Below are 17,368 nucleotides of genomic sequence, written 5' to 3'. Positions count from 1 at the left end.
TCGTTAACCCTTATCCTATCTCTATCTTTATCAGGAACACATACCTATTCGCGTAAGCAGGTTGGGGTCCAGCTGCCTCCTGTGAACTAGCTCTAAGCAAATTTCTAAGTGGTTTATGGTAGGGAGCGGTCAATTCCTGCTTTCTTTAATTTTAGTCAAAAGGTCAAGCAGAATTTTTCCACTCACGGTTACATTTCCTCCTCTGTCTCTTGCATATCTCTAATCCTAGAGATCTGAGTCCTGGTTTAATCTTTCATAATGCTGTCTTACAATCATGAGCTTTACGGTCCCTATTTGCCCCTGCAGGAAGGTGGTTAGTCTATTTAAGACACACGGTCCAATAGTGACAACTAGCAGTAGTACTATAAGGGGTCCTGCCAAGGTGGAGATGAGGGTAGTCAACCAGGGTGATTTGGTATACCATCCTTCAAACCATCCCTGCTGGTCCTGTAGTCTCTTTTCTCTAGCCTTCAGCCTTTTTTAAATTTGCTCATGGAGTCTCTTACTACTCCAGTGTGGTCGGCATAGAAACAGCATTCTTCTTTCAAGGCAGCACACAAACCACCCTCTTTCAGAAATAACAAGTCTAAGCCTTGTCTATTTTGCAACACGACCTTGGAGAGGGAGGTTAGTGACTTTTCTAAGGCTTCTATCGACTGCTCTATGGCCTTTAAATCCTGGTTAATAGCAGACTCTAGCAAGGCCATTTGTCTGGGTCCTTCAACTAGGGCAGCGGTTCCTGTTCCTACTCCTGCCAATACCCCGGCTCCCAGCAGTACTGCTAGGGTGAGTGTGACAGGCTCTCTTTTATGTCTGGTCCACCCCTCAACCGTCTCTTCAAAGTCCTCATCCCCATGATATATAAGGCGGGGGAAAACCCTAACCATTACACAAAAATCTTGAGAGTTGTTAAATGCCTGAGTGGACACACAGGGAGTTAGACCTGTTCTGCATGCCCATTGAGTTCCTTTTTCAGGGATTAAATAGGAACTGTTAGGGGAAATTGAAATAGTCTGCAGGCATCGGGCCTTGTCTGAGGCAGACGGGGTTCCTAGACATATTACAAGGAAGGGGTTTAGCAGGGTCCGTGGTCGGGATGTCCCAAATCTCCAGCCCTGCCGCAAGCTGACAGAGGTCTGGATACAGGGACGGCCACCAAGTCCTGGGGGGATGGTCATTGGAAGTCACTTCCCATACTATGTCACTGGTCCCCGATATCACCTGCCATGTCTGCTAGGTTGGTTGGTGGGGATTTGTTGCGGCGGTGGACACACAGCTTGAGGGGATTATCTGTTTTCTCCACTGTCCACTGGTCATCAGGAGCAGGAGCAGGCTTGAGGTGTGAAGTATGGATCGAAGCAGCGATGCCATCGACCTTTACAGCGGTGGGTGTGATGAGGAGGACCTGGTAGGGTCCCTTCCAGCAGGGTTCGAGTGTCCGGTGTTGGTGTCTCCGGACGTAGACAAAGTCCCCAACCTGGTAGCGATGCAGGGTCCCATCTCCTGCCGGCTGGTAAAGGTCAGACTGCTTCCATAGGCAATGTTGCACTCTGACCAGGGCCTGTAACCTAACAGACAAGGGAGTATTCGGGATATTTATGTCAGAGGGGGATAAATCCCGAATAGGCGGAGGGGTTCCAAAAAGTATTTCAAAGGGAGTTAGGTTAGTTTTAGCGGAAGGGGTATTTCGAGCCCGGAAAAGAGCGTATGGTAGGAGCATTACCCAATCTCTATGGCCAGTCTCTATGACTAATTTAGTTAAGGTCTCTTTAATTGTTCTATTCATTCTCTCTACCTGTCCTGAACTTTGGGGTCTATAAGCACAATGTAGTTTCCAATTAATTCCCAATATTTTGGCTACCCCCTGGCTTACCTGGGCCACAAACGCCGGTCCATTATCAGACCCTATTACCTTTGGAAGGCCAAATCTAGGAAAGATTTCTTCCATAATCTTCTTAATTACCACTGCCGCCGTCTCATGTTTGGTAGGAAAGGCTTCTACCCATCCTGAAAAAGTGTCTACAAAAACTAAGAGATACCTTAGTCCATACTCGGCAGGTTTTACCTCAGTGAATCTACTTCCCAATATTGGCCTGGTCTGGGGCCTCGCAGACGGGTTCCTCTGGTTCCTTTGGCTGGGTAGGCATTTACCATCTGGCAGGCCTTACAAGCTTTGACTACTTCCTTTGCCATTTGCCTCTTCTCGGGGGTGGTCAATGTTTTATCATCCTGAAGCAGTTGTACCAGTTTGTCAGTCCCAAGGTGGGTGAGACGGTGGGCCATCGTCTCAGAGAGAGTAGCCCAGGAAGGTGACTTTGGGTTGGCAGATCTGGGCCTTTTTGGCAGATGCCCGGTATCCCAGTTTGGCCAGTTCGACAAGCAGTTTCTCAGTTCCCTGTTCGCACTGCTCTATGGTGGCGGCTGCAAGTAACAGATCATCAACATACTGCAACAGAGTTACCTCAGGGGTGGAGGCTTGGTAGGCATTCAAGTCCTGGTACAGGGCTTTGTCAAAGATGGTGGGAGAGTTCTTGAAGCCCTGGCGTAGCCACGTCCAGGTGAGCTGTCCGCTGAGTCCGTTCTCAGGGTCAGTCCATTCAAAAGCAAACAGGGGTTGGCTGTCCTCATGCAGGCGCAAGCAGAAGAAGGCATCTTTCAGGTCCAGTACTGTATACCACTTCCTGTCAGGACTGAGGGTACTGAGGAGGTTGTAAGGGTTCGGGACCGTTGGATGTATGTCCATTACCCGACTGTTAACCTCTCTCAAATCCTGGACTGGTCTATAGTCCCCTGTCCCTGGTTTCTTCACTGGTAGCACAGGGGTGTTCCACCCTGATTGACAAGGCCTCAGGATCCCTTGTCCTAGCAGCCTCTGGATGTGAGGTCTAATGCCTTCCCGGGCCTCTTTACTCATGTAGTATTGTTTGACCCTTATGGGGGTGGCAGAGGGTTTTAAGTATACTACCATCAGAGGCCTTTGTACTGCCAATCCTGGCCCTGCCGTTTCTGCCCAGGCCTCTGGGAAGCTCTGAAGCCACCTGTCTTCTGTTGAATGGGGTCCGGAGGCAGGGGTCTCATACAGTTTATACTCATCTTCAGCAGACAAGGTCAGCATGGTCACAACAGGCTGACTGACAAGAGGGTTACTGAATCTTACTTCTGGTCCCTGAGGTTTGAAATCAATACTCGCCCCCAACTTGGTAAGCAAATCCCTCCCCAGCAGTGGGGCAGGGCATTCTGGTATGACCAGAAAGGAGTGCTGTACTTTTCCCCTCCCCAGGTCCATTGTCCTTTTAGTTGTCCATGACCTATGCTGGCATCCATTTGCCCCCTGGACCAAGGATTTTTTTGTTTGAGAGGAGACCCAGCAGGCTCTGCAAGGTGGAGTAAACCGCTCCTGTATCCACCTCAAAGTCGATTGGTGTCCCCTCTACATTGAATGTTACCCTGAGTTCGGGGAGGGGGTCCGAACCCTGACACCCCTAATCTCCTAGGGCAAGGATTTCCTCAGTCTTCTTTTTCTTCTTCTTAGGGCAATCCCTGACCCAGTGTCCTTCTTCTTTACAGTAGGCACACTGGTTAGGTCCTAATTTTGGTTTTTGGTTTGGGCCCGAGGTACTATGCTTTCCTCTTCTATCTTGTTTCTCTACTACGGTAGCCAAAATCTTCGTTAACTCTTTATTTCTCCGTTTATCTCGCTTACTTTCCTGCTCCTCACGTTCTTTTTCTAATCCTTGCTCCTTTTACTCTGCTGTCTCTCTTTTATAGTATACCTTATCAGCTTCCTTGACTAAATCTCTCAGAGCCATGTCCTGTAACCCATCCATCCTCTGGAGTTTCCTCCGAATATTAGTAGCTGACTGTCCTATAAAAGCCATAGCCAGTGCCCTCTCTGTTCTTCAGACTCAGGGTCGAAAGGGGTGTACCTCCTATAGGCTTCTATTAGTCTCTCTGGGAATCTGGATGGGGATTCCTCTGGCCCTTGAATTACTTCTCTTACCTTAGCCAAATTAGTGGGGCGTCTCGCCGCCGCTCGGAGACCCATCATCAGAGTCTGGCGATAGAGTAAGAGTCGCTGCCTACCTTGAGGCATATTAGGGTCCCAGTTAGGCCGCCTCAGGGGAAAAGCCTCATCTATAAGGTTGGGGAGTTGAGTAGGACGACCATCAGGTCCAGGAACCAATTTCCTGGCCTCGAGGAGAATTCGGTCTCTTTCTTCGGAGGTGAAGAGGATACCTAAAAGCTGCTGGCAGTCATCCCAAGTGGGCTGATGGGAAAACATAAGAGACTCGAGAAGGTCAGTAAGTTTGACAGGGTCCTCTGAAAAAGGCGGATTATTGTTTTTCCAATTGTATAGATCTGAAGAGGAGAAGGGCCAATACTGAAGCGCCGGCATGTTCCCCCCTTGGCCGTCAGGGACAGGGTGTCTGAAAGGTCGAAGGGGCAGGGTGACGGCCACGTCATCTGTGTTTTGTGCTCTCCGGTTCTGGGTACCTTGGGCTGGACCCTCCACTGATGGTCCCCGCTCATCCTGATGTGGGGCCCCAAGCTGGGGACCTGCAGTGCTGGCAGGGACATCCCTGGGATAGGGAGGCGGGAGTCCTGAATCAAAAAGAATAAGGTCAGTTTGAGATTCAGGGAGAACAGAGGAGGGAAGGGGAGGATACAGGGATGAAGCAGGCACTGTTGGCTCCGGAGGTTTGAGTGGAAGCATAGAGCAGAGGTCTGGATGAGTTAGAGCAGGTCTGGGAGGGCCCGGAGTGGTGGAGAGGGTTATTGGAAGGGAGGGTGCAGGGGGAGGAAGGAAAGGTCGGACCCAAGGAGGAGGGTCATCGGCCAGGTCCTCCCAAACCCAAATATAAGGCTGTTGATCCGGATGGCCATGAGGTCCTGGATTGAAGACAACTGCTTTAACTGCCTTTATGGTGTCCTTGTGAAAGGTTCCAGTGGTCAGCCAACCTACTCCAAAGGTGGGCCACTCGGAGGCACAGAAAGTCTGCTACTTGCGCTTCTTAACAAGAAGAGACAGATTATGGGCTCAGGCATCAACCTCAGACCAATGAGACAAAGTCAGGGACAGTGGGGTGGAAGTTTTCTGTCCCATTTCAAACCCAAAAAGACAATAACACACAAATAAGACAATAACCAGGACAATCACAAAGACGAATAGACTAAGCTGGCTGCGCCGTGAATGGCAAAATGAAACTAAAAATAAACCTAGCGGTCCGGACCAACAAGCTCAGTTGGAAACTGGCAACAAATCTACAGATTCTGTCTGAGACAGCAGATGGACTTCCAAGCATCCTTGGTCGTCCTCACACTCCAGGGCGTCCCCCGGAGTCGTGGCCTGTGACCCCCTGACACGTCTGTCGGTCGCAGCCAGGAAGGACTCACGTCCCTGCCTGACAGCCACCGCCAGTTTCACTCACCAAGCGTCAGGCATGCGTCTCGTGGTCTGCAAGGAAGCGGGATCTCGGTGGGACCTCCAAATGTTGACCGAGGGCGCACCACGAAGACTCTAGACCCAAGTGTGTGGGTAAAACAGAAGAAAAAGTTTATTACACTCACGAGCGGGCTCAAGGCAAGGAGGTGGCCAAGAGCACTCTCAGTCTTTTTGCAAGGGCTTTTATACTTTGGTAGGCAAGCAAGCAACCGTTTACAGAAGCTGAGTTGGCAGTTAGTCGTTAACCCTTATCCTATCTCTATCTTTATCAGGAACACATACCTATTCGCGTAAGCAGGTTGGGGTCCAGCTGCCTCCTGTGAACTAGCTCTAAGCAAATTTCTAAGTGGTTTATGGTAGGGAGCGGTCAATTCCTGCTTTCTTTAATTTTAGTCAAAAGGTCAAGCAGAATTTTTCCACTCACGGTTACATTCCTCTCATATCTGAAACTGTCTTTCTTCTCCCTTCATAATGAATTGTCCAGTTATGAATTTCTATAACATGAAGGCACTGTTCCACTGTTGTTTAGCTTCCAGGGTTTGCTAAACTATATTTTGAGAAGTACAGTTCTATTCTCATTCTTTATCTTTCTTTTTTTTAAGTTTACTTACCTATCAAATTCTCCCTTTGTAGTAGTAAGCAGTACTATGGTTTTGACAGATGCACAGAATTGTATATCCTCTCATACAGTCACAGTACAGATCAGTTTGATACTTTAACCTCCTGAATAAAATCTTTATCTCTCTGATGCTTTTGAAATCCTAGCTTGTCTTTAATTTTTGGAGGGAATGCTTTGTTTTCAGGGGAAGCTTTATGCTAATTCTGAACACAGACTGAAAACACATATCTTTGAGATCTGGGGAAAATTTTCTTGGACTATTTCTTGAATTGTTTCCTTCCCTATGTTCTGTTCTTGCCTTTAAGAACTCTCATTTGTCAGATATTGGACCTCCTATACTGATTCTCTAATTTTCTTTCTGTTTTATATTTTTCTGTGTTTTTGTTCTTTGAGATTTTCTGAACTTTTATTTCAACTTTGCTGATATTTTAGTGGGGTTTTTGGAAAAGGGGAAGATAAATTAATGAGTTTAATGTCTTTTATTTAACTGTCAATCTTGGCTTCTAGTTTTTCAACCTACTTTGGTATCTCATGTTTCTAAACTTGAAGAAATTCATGGTAATTTGATATTTGTTGCTTGTGTCTGAATATCTGTGAGTTTTAAGTCTTCCAGAAGTTGAGACTGAATTAGGGAATGGGATGATTACAAAAAAAGTCTTCTTCTCAAGCAGTTTTCTTCAATCTGCCAGATAAACTTTTAAATAGCCAATAGCAATCATTTTTGAAGTGTTGAGGTTGACATTTTCAACAATTCTAAATGAGGTTATTTTATCTCTGATTTTCTCTGTAATTGTTTTCCCTGGGTATTCCCTCTGACTTCTCATAATTATATTACATGCAGGTAACATTTATGAGATTGCTAAATGTGTGCTGATATAAAATACATGATAGCATAGCAAATCCAAATTGTTTGAGGATCTCTATTAACTTAGTTCTAAAGATTCCTGGGTTTTTAGTGTCTGACTTACTCATTTTTCCAGCTCAGCATATACACTCAGTTCTGCTAAAGTAATCACATTTATTCCTTAGAGAGTCCCTAATGTGAAGCTGAAGTCTTACAAAAGCTATGCCCTGGCTCTGTGTTGTTCCTAGAGTGGAGTAGTCTTATCAGAAGGCCATGGCCCTTTGGCATCTGCTACATGTTAATACCAAAAGCCTTATCTCCTGGAACCTGAGGAAGGACCTTGACCTTATAAAGACCTGGAACCTGGAAAAGGTGATTATGAAAGAAAGCTTGAGCCCAGGCTCATATCCTATTGGCAAGTTTTTTCCCTACTCACCCAATCAGAAAACAAAAGTGTCAGGGAGACTGGTTCAATGTTAAGGGCTTGTGGCTTTTAATAGTTTGAATGATATGGAAATTTTTGATGAAAATATATAACATATCTGGTCCTCTTGGCAGAGAGAGAAGGGTGCAGGCTTCTTACTGCAGGATAAAAATCTCTTCTGCATAAGTGTATGTCACAGGGGACTATGGTGAATTAACCATTATTAAGGGTTATGTCCAAGGGGGCACAGAGGGTGCTTCTGGGTGCTAGTGATGTTCTGTTTCTTTTGGACAAGTTCAATTTGTAAAAAATCAGCATGTTTACAGTTATGGTTTGTACATAATTTTGTGTCTGTTAAATGTCAATAAAAAGGAGAAAGAAAGTATTATGTTCCCATTGTATTGAAATTTCTTGTGGCTTTTCCTGCCTAGCTTGGGTCATCAACCCCAGGCGACTGGCACCAAGTGATGAAGACCCTGCAGGCCCAGAACAAGGACTTCCTTCAGGACAGCCGGGACTCGGTGCTCTTCTCAGTGGCAGACCGTCTGCATTTGGAAGAGGAAGTGAAGGCTTATAAAACCCACTTCCAACACCTGATGCAATCCATGGAGAACGGTGTGTGCCTGGGAAGAGGAAGGTTCTGGTGGAATGAGCCCTCATGGAAACTAGAAAGTGCTGTCAAGACTCAAACTAAGCCTTGAAAGAGAGAAACTTGTAGAGATGAATTCAGATCAGGGAAGAAGAGGCCATATTTTAGTCTATGTTGCTAATCAATCCTTCACCTTGTCTTGTGGAAATAAAGTATTTGGATCCTTAAAGATCATTATATAATGCAGGGAATTTAGGCCCAGGCATAAGGTTGCCCATGTAAGGACTTGCTTTCATTGGTGGACTGTCAGTTCTGCCGGAACCATTGGTACCCTGTGTCTGAGGGTGGAGCTGCTGTGCCCAGGTTTGCTGATCTCTGGTGTGGTGCTTGTTGGTCTTCTGTGCTTGTGCATTCACAGAGGACAAGCACAGGTGCCTAGAATGGCTAGAATGCCTCCTGCTGCAGCAGAGCAATGCCCCAGATGGGCAGAGCATCGTCCCCTGGTGGGCATGATGGGTGGATCCCAGTTGGGCATATGTGGGAGTCTGTCTGCCTCCCCGCTTCTAACTTCGGAAAAATAAAAAAAGTAATTTTGCTATAGGATTTAATCCAATATCACACGTTGCATTTAGTTGCTGTATCTTTTTAGATTATTTAACCTGATACAGTTTTTAAATTTTTTTTTATCATCTTTCATGAGCTTAACAATTTTGAAGAGTGCAGGCCATTTACTTTTCAGAATGTCCCTCTGTGTTTATCTGAGGCTTCGTCATGATTAGAAATACTGTATTTTCGCCCCTGGCCAGTTGGCTCAGTGGTAGAGCGTCGGCCTGGTATGCAGGAGTCCCGGGTTTGATTCCCAGCCAGGGCACACAGGAGAAGCACCCATCTGCTTCTCCACCCCTCCCCCTCTCCTTCCTCTCTGTCTTTCTCTTCCCCTCCCACAGCCAAGGCTCCATTGGAGCAAAGATGACCCGGGCACTGGGGATGGCTCTGTGGCCTCTGCCTCAGGTGCTAGAATGGCTCTGGATGCAACAGAGCAATGCCCCAGAGGGACAGAACGTCTCCCCCTGGTGTGCATGCTGGGTGGATCCCGGTCAGGCGCATTCAGGAGTCTGACTGCCTCCCCGTTTCCAGCTTCGGAAAAAAAAAAAAAAAAGAAAGAAAAGAAATACTGTATTTCCCATGTGTAAGATGCTCCCATGTATAAGACACACTTTAATTTTGGGGCCTGAAGTTTGAAAAAAAAGTATTACATAAAATTATTGTATTCAAGTTTTATTCATCATAAAATTTATACAACTCTTCATCATTGTCAAAACTCCCATCCATTAGTTTGTCCTCATCTGTGTCTGATGATGAATCACTGCCTTCAACAATGAGTGCAAAAACAAGTGCAAAAAAGCGGGAAATGCAAGTAAAAAAATCGACAACCAGTGTATAAGACACATCCAGTTTTTAGATCCCAAATTTTTGGGGGAAAGGTTCATCTTATATGTGGGGAAATACGGTAGGTTACCCACTTTTGGCAAGAACACTGTGGAAGGGATATTGTGTCCTTGCTAGATAATATCAGGAGGCATATGATATTGATTTGTCCTATTACTGTTGATAATTTTTATCACTTGTTGCTAATTTCTCCTCTGGAATTACTTATTACTTTCTGGGGAGATACTTTGAGGCTATGTAAATATCTTGTATTACCTCAAGCTTTTACCAACTATGTTTAGCATCTGTTGTTGCCTTTTTTAAAATTCATTTTAGAGAGGAGAGAGAGAGGGAGTGAGAGGGGAGGAGGAGCTGGAAGAATCAACTCCCATATGTGCCTTGACCAGACAAGCCCAGGGTTTTGAACCAGCGACCTCAGCATTTCCAGGTCGATGCTTTGTCCACTGTGCCACCACAGGTCAGGCTCTGTTGTTGCCTCTTGAGTGAATAAATATTAGTATGACTGTTGCCAAAAGATTTACTAATTCTGTCATTCCTTTTACATTTTTAAATTTTTATTCTAGCAAATGGAAAGAGCTCCCTCCCTCTCTCCTTTCTCTCTTATGTCAGTAGAGATTTATGAATTCTTATTTTATTCAGTGGTTTGTAATTTGCTACTATCCTTATTTTGATGTTCAAAATTTTTCAAATTTAGCCTTGGGAGCCCATGTTATCATTATCCTTTGAGTGCTTTATTATTTTGCAACAAAACAAGATATTCCAGGTTTATCTTGCACTGGCCATCCCCATCCTGGAATCAGCCATTTCTTAAAGTAGTCCTGCTTCCTTTCCATAGAGAATGATTTTTAGAAACCAGCATCTGGGTGGTCATTGTTGTTGGGGTGTCATTGCTGTAAGACTGCTCAGCAGATAGAGCTAGAAAAATACATGGTTACATATGTATATATGCATTCACACATACAAACACACTCCTATGTTATAAACACACTTATTTATATATGTGCATATTTATATGTATACCTGTATATGCATGTCTAAGTATGTATATATAATTATATCACAAAGGTAGATCAATGTATTTATCAGTCTGTCACACAAAACTATGAATTCATATATCTCTTATCTCCATCCAGTTCCAAACTAATACCATAGGGCAGTGGTCCCCAACCTTTTTTGGGTCACAGACTGGTTTAATGTCAGAATATATCAATATTTTCACGGTCCGGCCTTTAGGGTGGGACGGATAAATGTATCCCGTGACTGAGACAAGTGTCAAGAGTGAGTTTTAGACGGATGTAACAGAGGGAATCTGGTCATTTTTAAAAAATAAAATTGTTCAGACTTAAGTATAAGTAAAACAGAAATAATGTAAGTTATTTATTCATTCTTTGCAGATTGGTACCAGTCCGCGGTACCGGTCTGCGGCCTGGGGGTTGGGGACCACTGTCATAGGGTTTATTCTAACCTTTCCTCCTTCCCTTCCACAAGGTTGAAAAATCTACTTTACATTATCCACAACAGATTTACTTATTGCCCAGTTCTTACACATGCAGAGAGTACTTTCAGGAGTGTTAACTCATACTACTATTAAAAAAACCCTATTGACCTGTGGTGGTGCTGCGGATAAAGCGTTGACCTGGAAATGCTTAGGTCGCCGGTTTGAAACCCTGGGCTTGCCTGGTCAAGGCACATATGGGAGTTGATGCTTCCAGCTCCTCCCCCCTTCTCTGTCTCTATGTCTCTCTTTCCTCTCTAAAAATGAATAAATAAAATTAAAAAAAATCTATTAACCGGAGCTCAACATGTATTTATAGTCTTTTTGTTGTTCGCCTGAAGGTGTGTCAATAGGCCAGATACATTTTCCAGAAATTACTTGTGTCTGTTTTTTTCCTTTCATCCCCTTCAGTGCTGTTTCAGAGTTTATTCAATCACTCTCTTACAGATGGCATTTAGGTTGCTTCCATATTTGGCTATTACAAACAAAGACTTCTTTGTTTAATTCTGTCTTCATCTTTGTTGTATGATTTAGTCCTGACAGTGTACCCAGGATGATTTGCAGCAACTGAGGTCAGACTTGGATGCCTTTTCCATGAAGTGCAACAGCTTTCTCCATCAGTCCCCATCTGGTTCAAGTATTTAAACTCTGCACTCAGAACTCAATCTGCTGGTGGAGAAAATGGACCATGTATATAGTCTCTCCATTGTCTGTCTGAATAAGTGAGTGAGCCGAGGATTTGGGTCCAAATGGCAATGTTTTCCATTGGAATGAGAAAGGAAAGTTCCTGGAGTGTTTCATGAACAATCCAGAGGGGTTGTAGATCTTGAAGAGCATGTAGCCATGACAAGATACCAGGGCTTTAGTTCCATGTATGGAATGCATTCATTTGGGCTCTCCTGAACAAATGCCAATGGGGTGGGAGTTCATTTGCAGTGTTAGGACTCTTTCTTACCTCATTTTTGTTTGATTAGATACCTCAGGACAAAAAGAAAGGGAGTCTCTGGCCAGAGGCTCAGTAGATAGAATGTCAGTCCGGCGTATGAATGTCCCGGGTTTGATCCCTGGTCAGGGCATACATGAGAAATGATCGTCTGCTTCTCCGCCCCCCATTTCCCCCTTCTCTCTCTCTTTCCCTCCCCCAGCCAGTGGCTGTATTGGTTTGAGTGTGGCATGGGGCACTGAAGATAGGTCCCTTGGAGCACATCAGCCTCATGAGCTAAAAATAGCTCAGTACTTGAGCATCACCCCCAGATGGGGTTGCCAGGTGGATCCCAGTCAGGGCGCATGCAGGAGTTTGCCTCACTATCTCTATTCCTTTCACTTGAAAAAATAAAGAGAAAGAAAAGGAAAGAAAGGGACACTAAAGAACAGGAGGAAAAGTTTTGAGTAAACTAGGCCTTTGAACCTCTTTTTTTAACCACCGATCTCTACCCCTGACCTTGAGGAGAAAAAGGTCTTAGATGTTTCACAATGTTGAGTGGATTTCAGTTCTTGCACCTTTTCTCCCCCAAGTTTACCATGTGTGTGCATGTCTCAGTGCCACCTAGAACTTGATTGTGAATTGGTTTAAATTGTTACCACATATGCCATGCCCCCATTTTTTTTTGAAATTCACTAATCAATAGTGATGCTGAAATTGATTTGGGCAACTAGTTATGTTTTGTGACCCTCTCCTTGGGACTCCCATCCAAGTGTTAACAAGGGCCGACCCTGCTTAGCTTCTGAGATCAGACCAGATTAGGTGCTTTCGGAGTGGTATGGTTTAGACACTCCTTGGTGCTCTGGATCTGTAGCCCAGCTCTTAAAGTGCATGTGTTAATAAAAGTGATTTTATCCTCACAGGCTCAAGACAATTGATGTCATTGTGCGTAGCATTCAGGATGCTGACCTCTTGGTCAAAGGTTATGAGATCAAGCTGAGTCAAAAAGAAGCAGTACCAGCAGACCTCTCAGCCCTGGAGTCCCATCACTCTACATTACGGGTTGGTTGCACTGAGTTTCTTAGGAGGTTGACTTAATATAAGGATGAGCAAAAGTAGGACTACAGTTGGGAGTACATGAAACACAGAGTTTATTCTTGTATTATTTACTTGTATTACAACTGTGAACCTCCTTTTGCTCACCCCTGTATATCCAATGCTTTGAGTTGGTGAAGAAATACAGTTTTGGATGGCATGACGTTGATTTTAAGTTTTCATTTGAACTAGGCAGAATATCATATTTAATATATTGTTATATGGATTCAAAGAAGGGACTGAGAAATATGTCTAGCTAGAAAGGGGAGATAAGGAACTATGCCTTTCCCTTTTCTCTCTCTTCTCCCCAGTAAAATCATGGCTTAATTGGATACAATCAATGGCTTTGCTGTAAGTTTGTAAATCTCTTAGCTGTTATTTCATTTGATTTTCCCAGGCAACTCTGTAAGGGGGATAGGGAAGGGATTTTTATTTTCATTTACAGGTAAGAAAACCATGAGTCAGAATGGCTAAATGATGTATGTTATTTTCAAAAATTATAGATGATAGAGCCAGGTTCCCAACACAAGTTCTTTGCCCATTTCTCTGTGCTGTGCTGTCTGCCTGTGGCTGCCCAGTGTGCATGAGGTCTGTGGAGGCATTTCTGGCACAGATGTTATAGGGTCTAGCTTCTGAATCACAGCTATAATGGGAGCCAGCTGTCGGCCATGTCCTTGCTGCCTACCTTAGTCTGAGTCTTTTTTACTTTTCAGTGTGGAATATTTTTAATCTTGTGTTGCTCTGCTTGTGTTTCTATAGCACTGGCTTAGTGATGTGAAAGACAAGAATTCAGTGTTTGCAGTCCTGGATGAGGAAATTGCCAAGGCCAAGGTGGTGGCAGAGCAGCTGAGTTGTCTGACCCCAGAGCAAAACCTGGATTTGGAGCACTATCAGGAGAAAGGCTCCCAGCTGCAGGAGTGATGGCACCGGGTCATTGCCCAGCTTGAGACCCGTGAGTGTCTCAGGGTAGTGACCCTACCGTTTTCTCCTATCAGGGTTCAGGGAGTAGGTTTTAAATAAAAATAATAATATCTGCATATTCTTGTTTAAAAGCAGGAATTGTAGGGAGAGGTAGAAATGAAATGTCACAATGAATTCTGGAAAAGATGAGTAACAGGAAGTTTAGACCACCAGCCCCAAAGCAGACTTGAGTCTTGCTTCTGAGTCAGCACTGATAGTTCTATTAAGTAGTGCCTCTCCTTTGTCCCTTGTCTTACCTAATTAAGTCATGATGACAGTGCTGACTTAGAATACAGACTGGAAAGGTGACCTGGTGATCTCTTAAGGATAGAACCTGAGGTTCAGGTCTTGTTTTACTAGCTTTGAATCTAAATATAAACCATTTTCATAGTGGGCCTTTGCAGAATTTCTTGCTTCCTTTCATTTGCTAACTAGGTGGTTTTTATATCAATAACTTAAGGTCCTATTTCTGATGACCAATTTGAATAGGAAAGACAGAAAACTGCCTATCTGAAGCTTGGCTGGTTAAGCAAATACATAGGGTGAGAAGTTATAGAAACTCAAATAAGTTTGGATTGATTCTGTATAATTGAATTACTATTCCAAGGATGGGCTAGGCTAACAAAAATGATATTTTAAAAAATGCACTGAAATTGCCTGACCTATGGTGGCGCAGTGGATAAAGCGTTGACCTGGAAATACTGAGGTCGCCGGTTTGAAACCCTGGGCTTGCCTGGTCAAGGCACATATGGGAGTTGATGCTTCCAGTTCCTCCCCACCTTCTCTCTCTGTATCTCTCTCCTCTCTTTCTCTCTCTCTCTCTCTCTGTCTCTGTCTCTCTCCCTTTCTCTCTCCTCTCTAAAATGAATTAAAAAAATTTTTTAAATGCACTGAAATTAATAGTAAATAGGTACTATTTTTCACCCATTCTTTTATCATCCTCCCCAAGAAATGACAGTGATTCATAAATTATAGCTGGGGTAATCTGTCCCATCATTCAGGGACAGAAGTGTACAGTCAGTACTACCTATTGGCAACCCTGGTAATCCTGGGAAATCTCATTAAAAATTTGACAAGGATTATCATAGGATGCCAGGTCTCAGAGAGTTCCCAGAGCCACTTTTTACCCCACAGGGCACTGGGCTCCTACGTAGCTCTCAGGATTGTACTGCTTTCTCCCACAAATAGAGATGTATCCTGTGTGGTCAAGCTCAGCTGGAGGCACAGGCCAAGAAGGGAATTCTCATTTACTTTATTACCTTGACACCAAGATAGCTCATAGCAGTTTTTCTCTGCTCCTTCAGCCAATTGGAACTAGAAAGTATCCAGGAAGTTCTGGGAGACTACCGAGCCTGCCATGGAACTCTTATCAAGTGGATTGAGGAAACCACTGTCCAGCAGGAAATGATGAAGCCAGGCCAGGCAGAGGACAGCAGAGTGCTCTTAGAGCAGCTCAGCCAGCAGATGCTGGGTGTGGCAGTAGCATGGTGGAGATTGCGGGAGGGTTAGCTCATCATAGCTAAAAACAATGTACTTGCAATTATGCTTCCCCTAAATGTGGGATTCTGAGCCCTGTCTCCTGAAAAGAATTCAAGCAGAATTGTCTCAAGATGCTGGTGTTACATTCAGGCCAGATGACCTAAAAGGTCCCTTTTAATCCTAAATTTCTGAGTATCTATTGAAATCATTTGATGGACAGGTTAAAAGGACTTTGGTTTATTTTGTTTCTTGATATTAAATTTTATTTTACTAGGATTAAAATATGGGGAAAAACTATGAGTGAAAGAAAATGACTTCTTTCAGAGAAGTTTTTATTTTTTGGTATTTTGGGGTCTTTTGTTTTGTTTAGCATTACAGTTAGGTTGCGTGGATACCAATCCTGGTTTACTCACTTACTATGATCCTTTGAGCAAATTGCTTAATCTCTCAGTATTATATTCCTCATCAATAAAATGGACACAGTCGGTTATTTGTTCACCTGACCTCATACAGTTGTAGTTGTTAGGATTAAATGAAGTGATGCACGGCCCCTGGTGGGCAGAGCATCGCCCCTGGTGGGCGTGCTGGGTGGATCCCTGTCGGGCACATGCGGGAGTCTGTCTGACTGTCTCTCCCCGTTTCCAGCTTCAGAAAAATACAAAAAAAAAAAAAAAAAAAAAAAAAAAGGAGTGATGCGCGTAAAGTACTTAGAACAGTGCTTTTTGAAGTGTGTGCCCCAGACTAGCATCTGGGAACATGTTAGAAATTCAAGTTCTCAAACCCAAACCCAAACCTACTGAGTCAGAAACTCTGGAGTTGGGGCCCAGCATTCTGTGTTATAGGCTGTCTTCCAGGTGATTCTGATGATGCTAAGGTTTGAAAACTGCCTTAGAACCTAATAAATGTTCTTTCATTATTTATTAAATTTTCCCAGCAGTTCTCCACTATTGTAAAGGTAACTACCACGCCCCAAAGGGAACGTAGTGATCGCCAGCATAGGAACACCTGCACTGTCGCTGCAGGTTTTTCACTGTCACTCCTCTGCTCCAGGCTGGCCCCTCCCTCAGCTGGTGCAGATGTGCACTGCTCCTGGCCCTGCATTTCAGGATGCTCAGGGAGGTACCAGACATAAACCGTGATTCGAGGAATCTTCATTTGGATGACCCACAGGCCTCTTAAACTTAACATGTCAAAACAGTATTTGGGTTTTCTCTCCATGTTGCTTATATCAGGATAGAGTGTCACCATTTTCCTACTTGCTGAGACAAAAACCCAAGAGTCACCCTTAACATTTCTCTTTGCTCTAAGCTTTGTGTTCAGTCTTTGGACTTAACAAACTGGCTCCATCTTCCAACGTGTCTTGTATTTGACTACCTCTCATTCCCCCCCCACACCATTTCCCTGGTTTACATCTAAGCAAGGACTCTTTTTAAACTGCTCCACTGCCTCCAAGCTGGCCTCTTGCTCCTGCCCCACAGACTGTTTTTCCATACAGTCCAGACTCAGCCTTAGAACATACTACCTGGCTCGGAGGTTCAGACACCAGCTATGATATGCACTACCAAACAAAAAAAGAAACTGCTAATTGTGCAAATGCCATTGATTGTAAGACATATTTCAATTTTAGAGCTACTAAAATGTGAAATTTTGTACCTTACAATAGATGAAACATAGAAAATTGGATCACGTTGTTCTTCTGCTCACAACTGTCCAAAGGCTTCATATCATACTTATAATAATTTTTTGTGTGTGTGAGAGAGAGACAGAGAGAGGGACAGACAGACAGGAAGGGAGAGAGATGAGAAGCCTCAATTCTCACTGTGGCACCTCAGTTGTTCATTGATTGCTTTCTCATATGTGCCTTGACCGTGGGGCTACAGGAGACTGAACAACCCCTTGCTCAAGCCAGCAACCTTGGGACCAAGACGGTGAGCTTTGCTCAAACTGGATGATCCCACGCTCAAGCTGGTGACCTCGGGGTCTTGAACTTGGGCCCTCTGCATCCCAGTCCGATGATCTATCCTCTGCGCCACCGCCTGGTCATGCTAA

At 44.2% G+C, this 17,368-nt stretch overlaps 1 protein-coding gene and 1 pseudogene across 1 annotated transcript; one reads left to right on the top strand and one right to left on the bottom strand.

The window, feature by feature from the left end:
- LOC136386970 (microtubule-actin cross-linking factor 1, isoforms 6/7-like) overlaps positions 1-17,368 on the top strand; it is a 54,037-nt pseudogene that overhangs the window by 12,490 nt on the left and 24,179 nt on the right.
- LOC136386969 (uncharacterized) lies at positions 1,190-5,156 on the bottom strand. Its single transcript, XM_066358060.1, has 2 exons — positions 4,001-5,156; positions 1,190-1,568 (listed from the first exon to the last, which is right to left on the bottom strand). Exons 1-2 carry the CDS (start codon positions 4,712-4,714, stop codon positions 1,521-1,523), a joined length of 762 nt encoding a protein of 253 aa, XP_066214157.1. The 5' UTR covers positions 4,715-5,156; the 3' UTR covers positions 1,190-1,520.

This window comes from Saccopteryx leptura, unplaced genomic scaffold (assembly GCF_036850995.1).
Source record: "Saccopteryx leptura isolate mSacLep1 unplaced genomic scaffold, mSacLep1_pri_phased_curated manual_scaffold_27, whole genome shotgun sequence".
Classification (NCBI taxonomy): Eukaryota; Metazoa; Chordata; class Mammalia; order Chiroptera; family Emballonuridae; genus Saccopteryx; species Saccopteryx leptura.
This window is presented reverse-complemented; position numbering and strand designations above follow the sequence as displayed.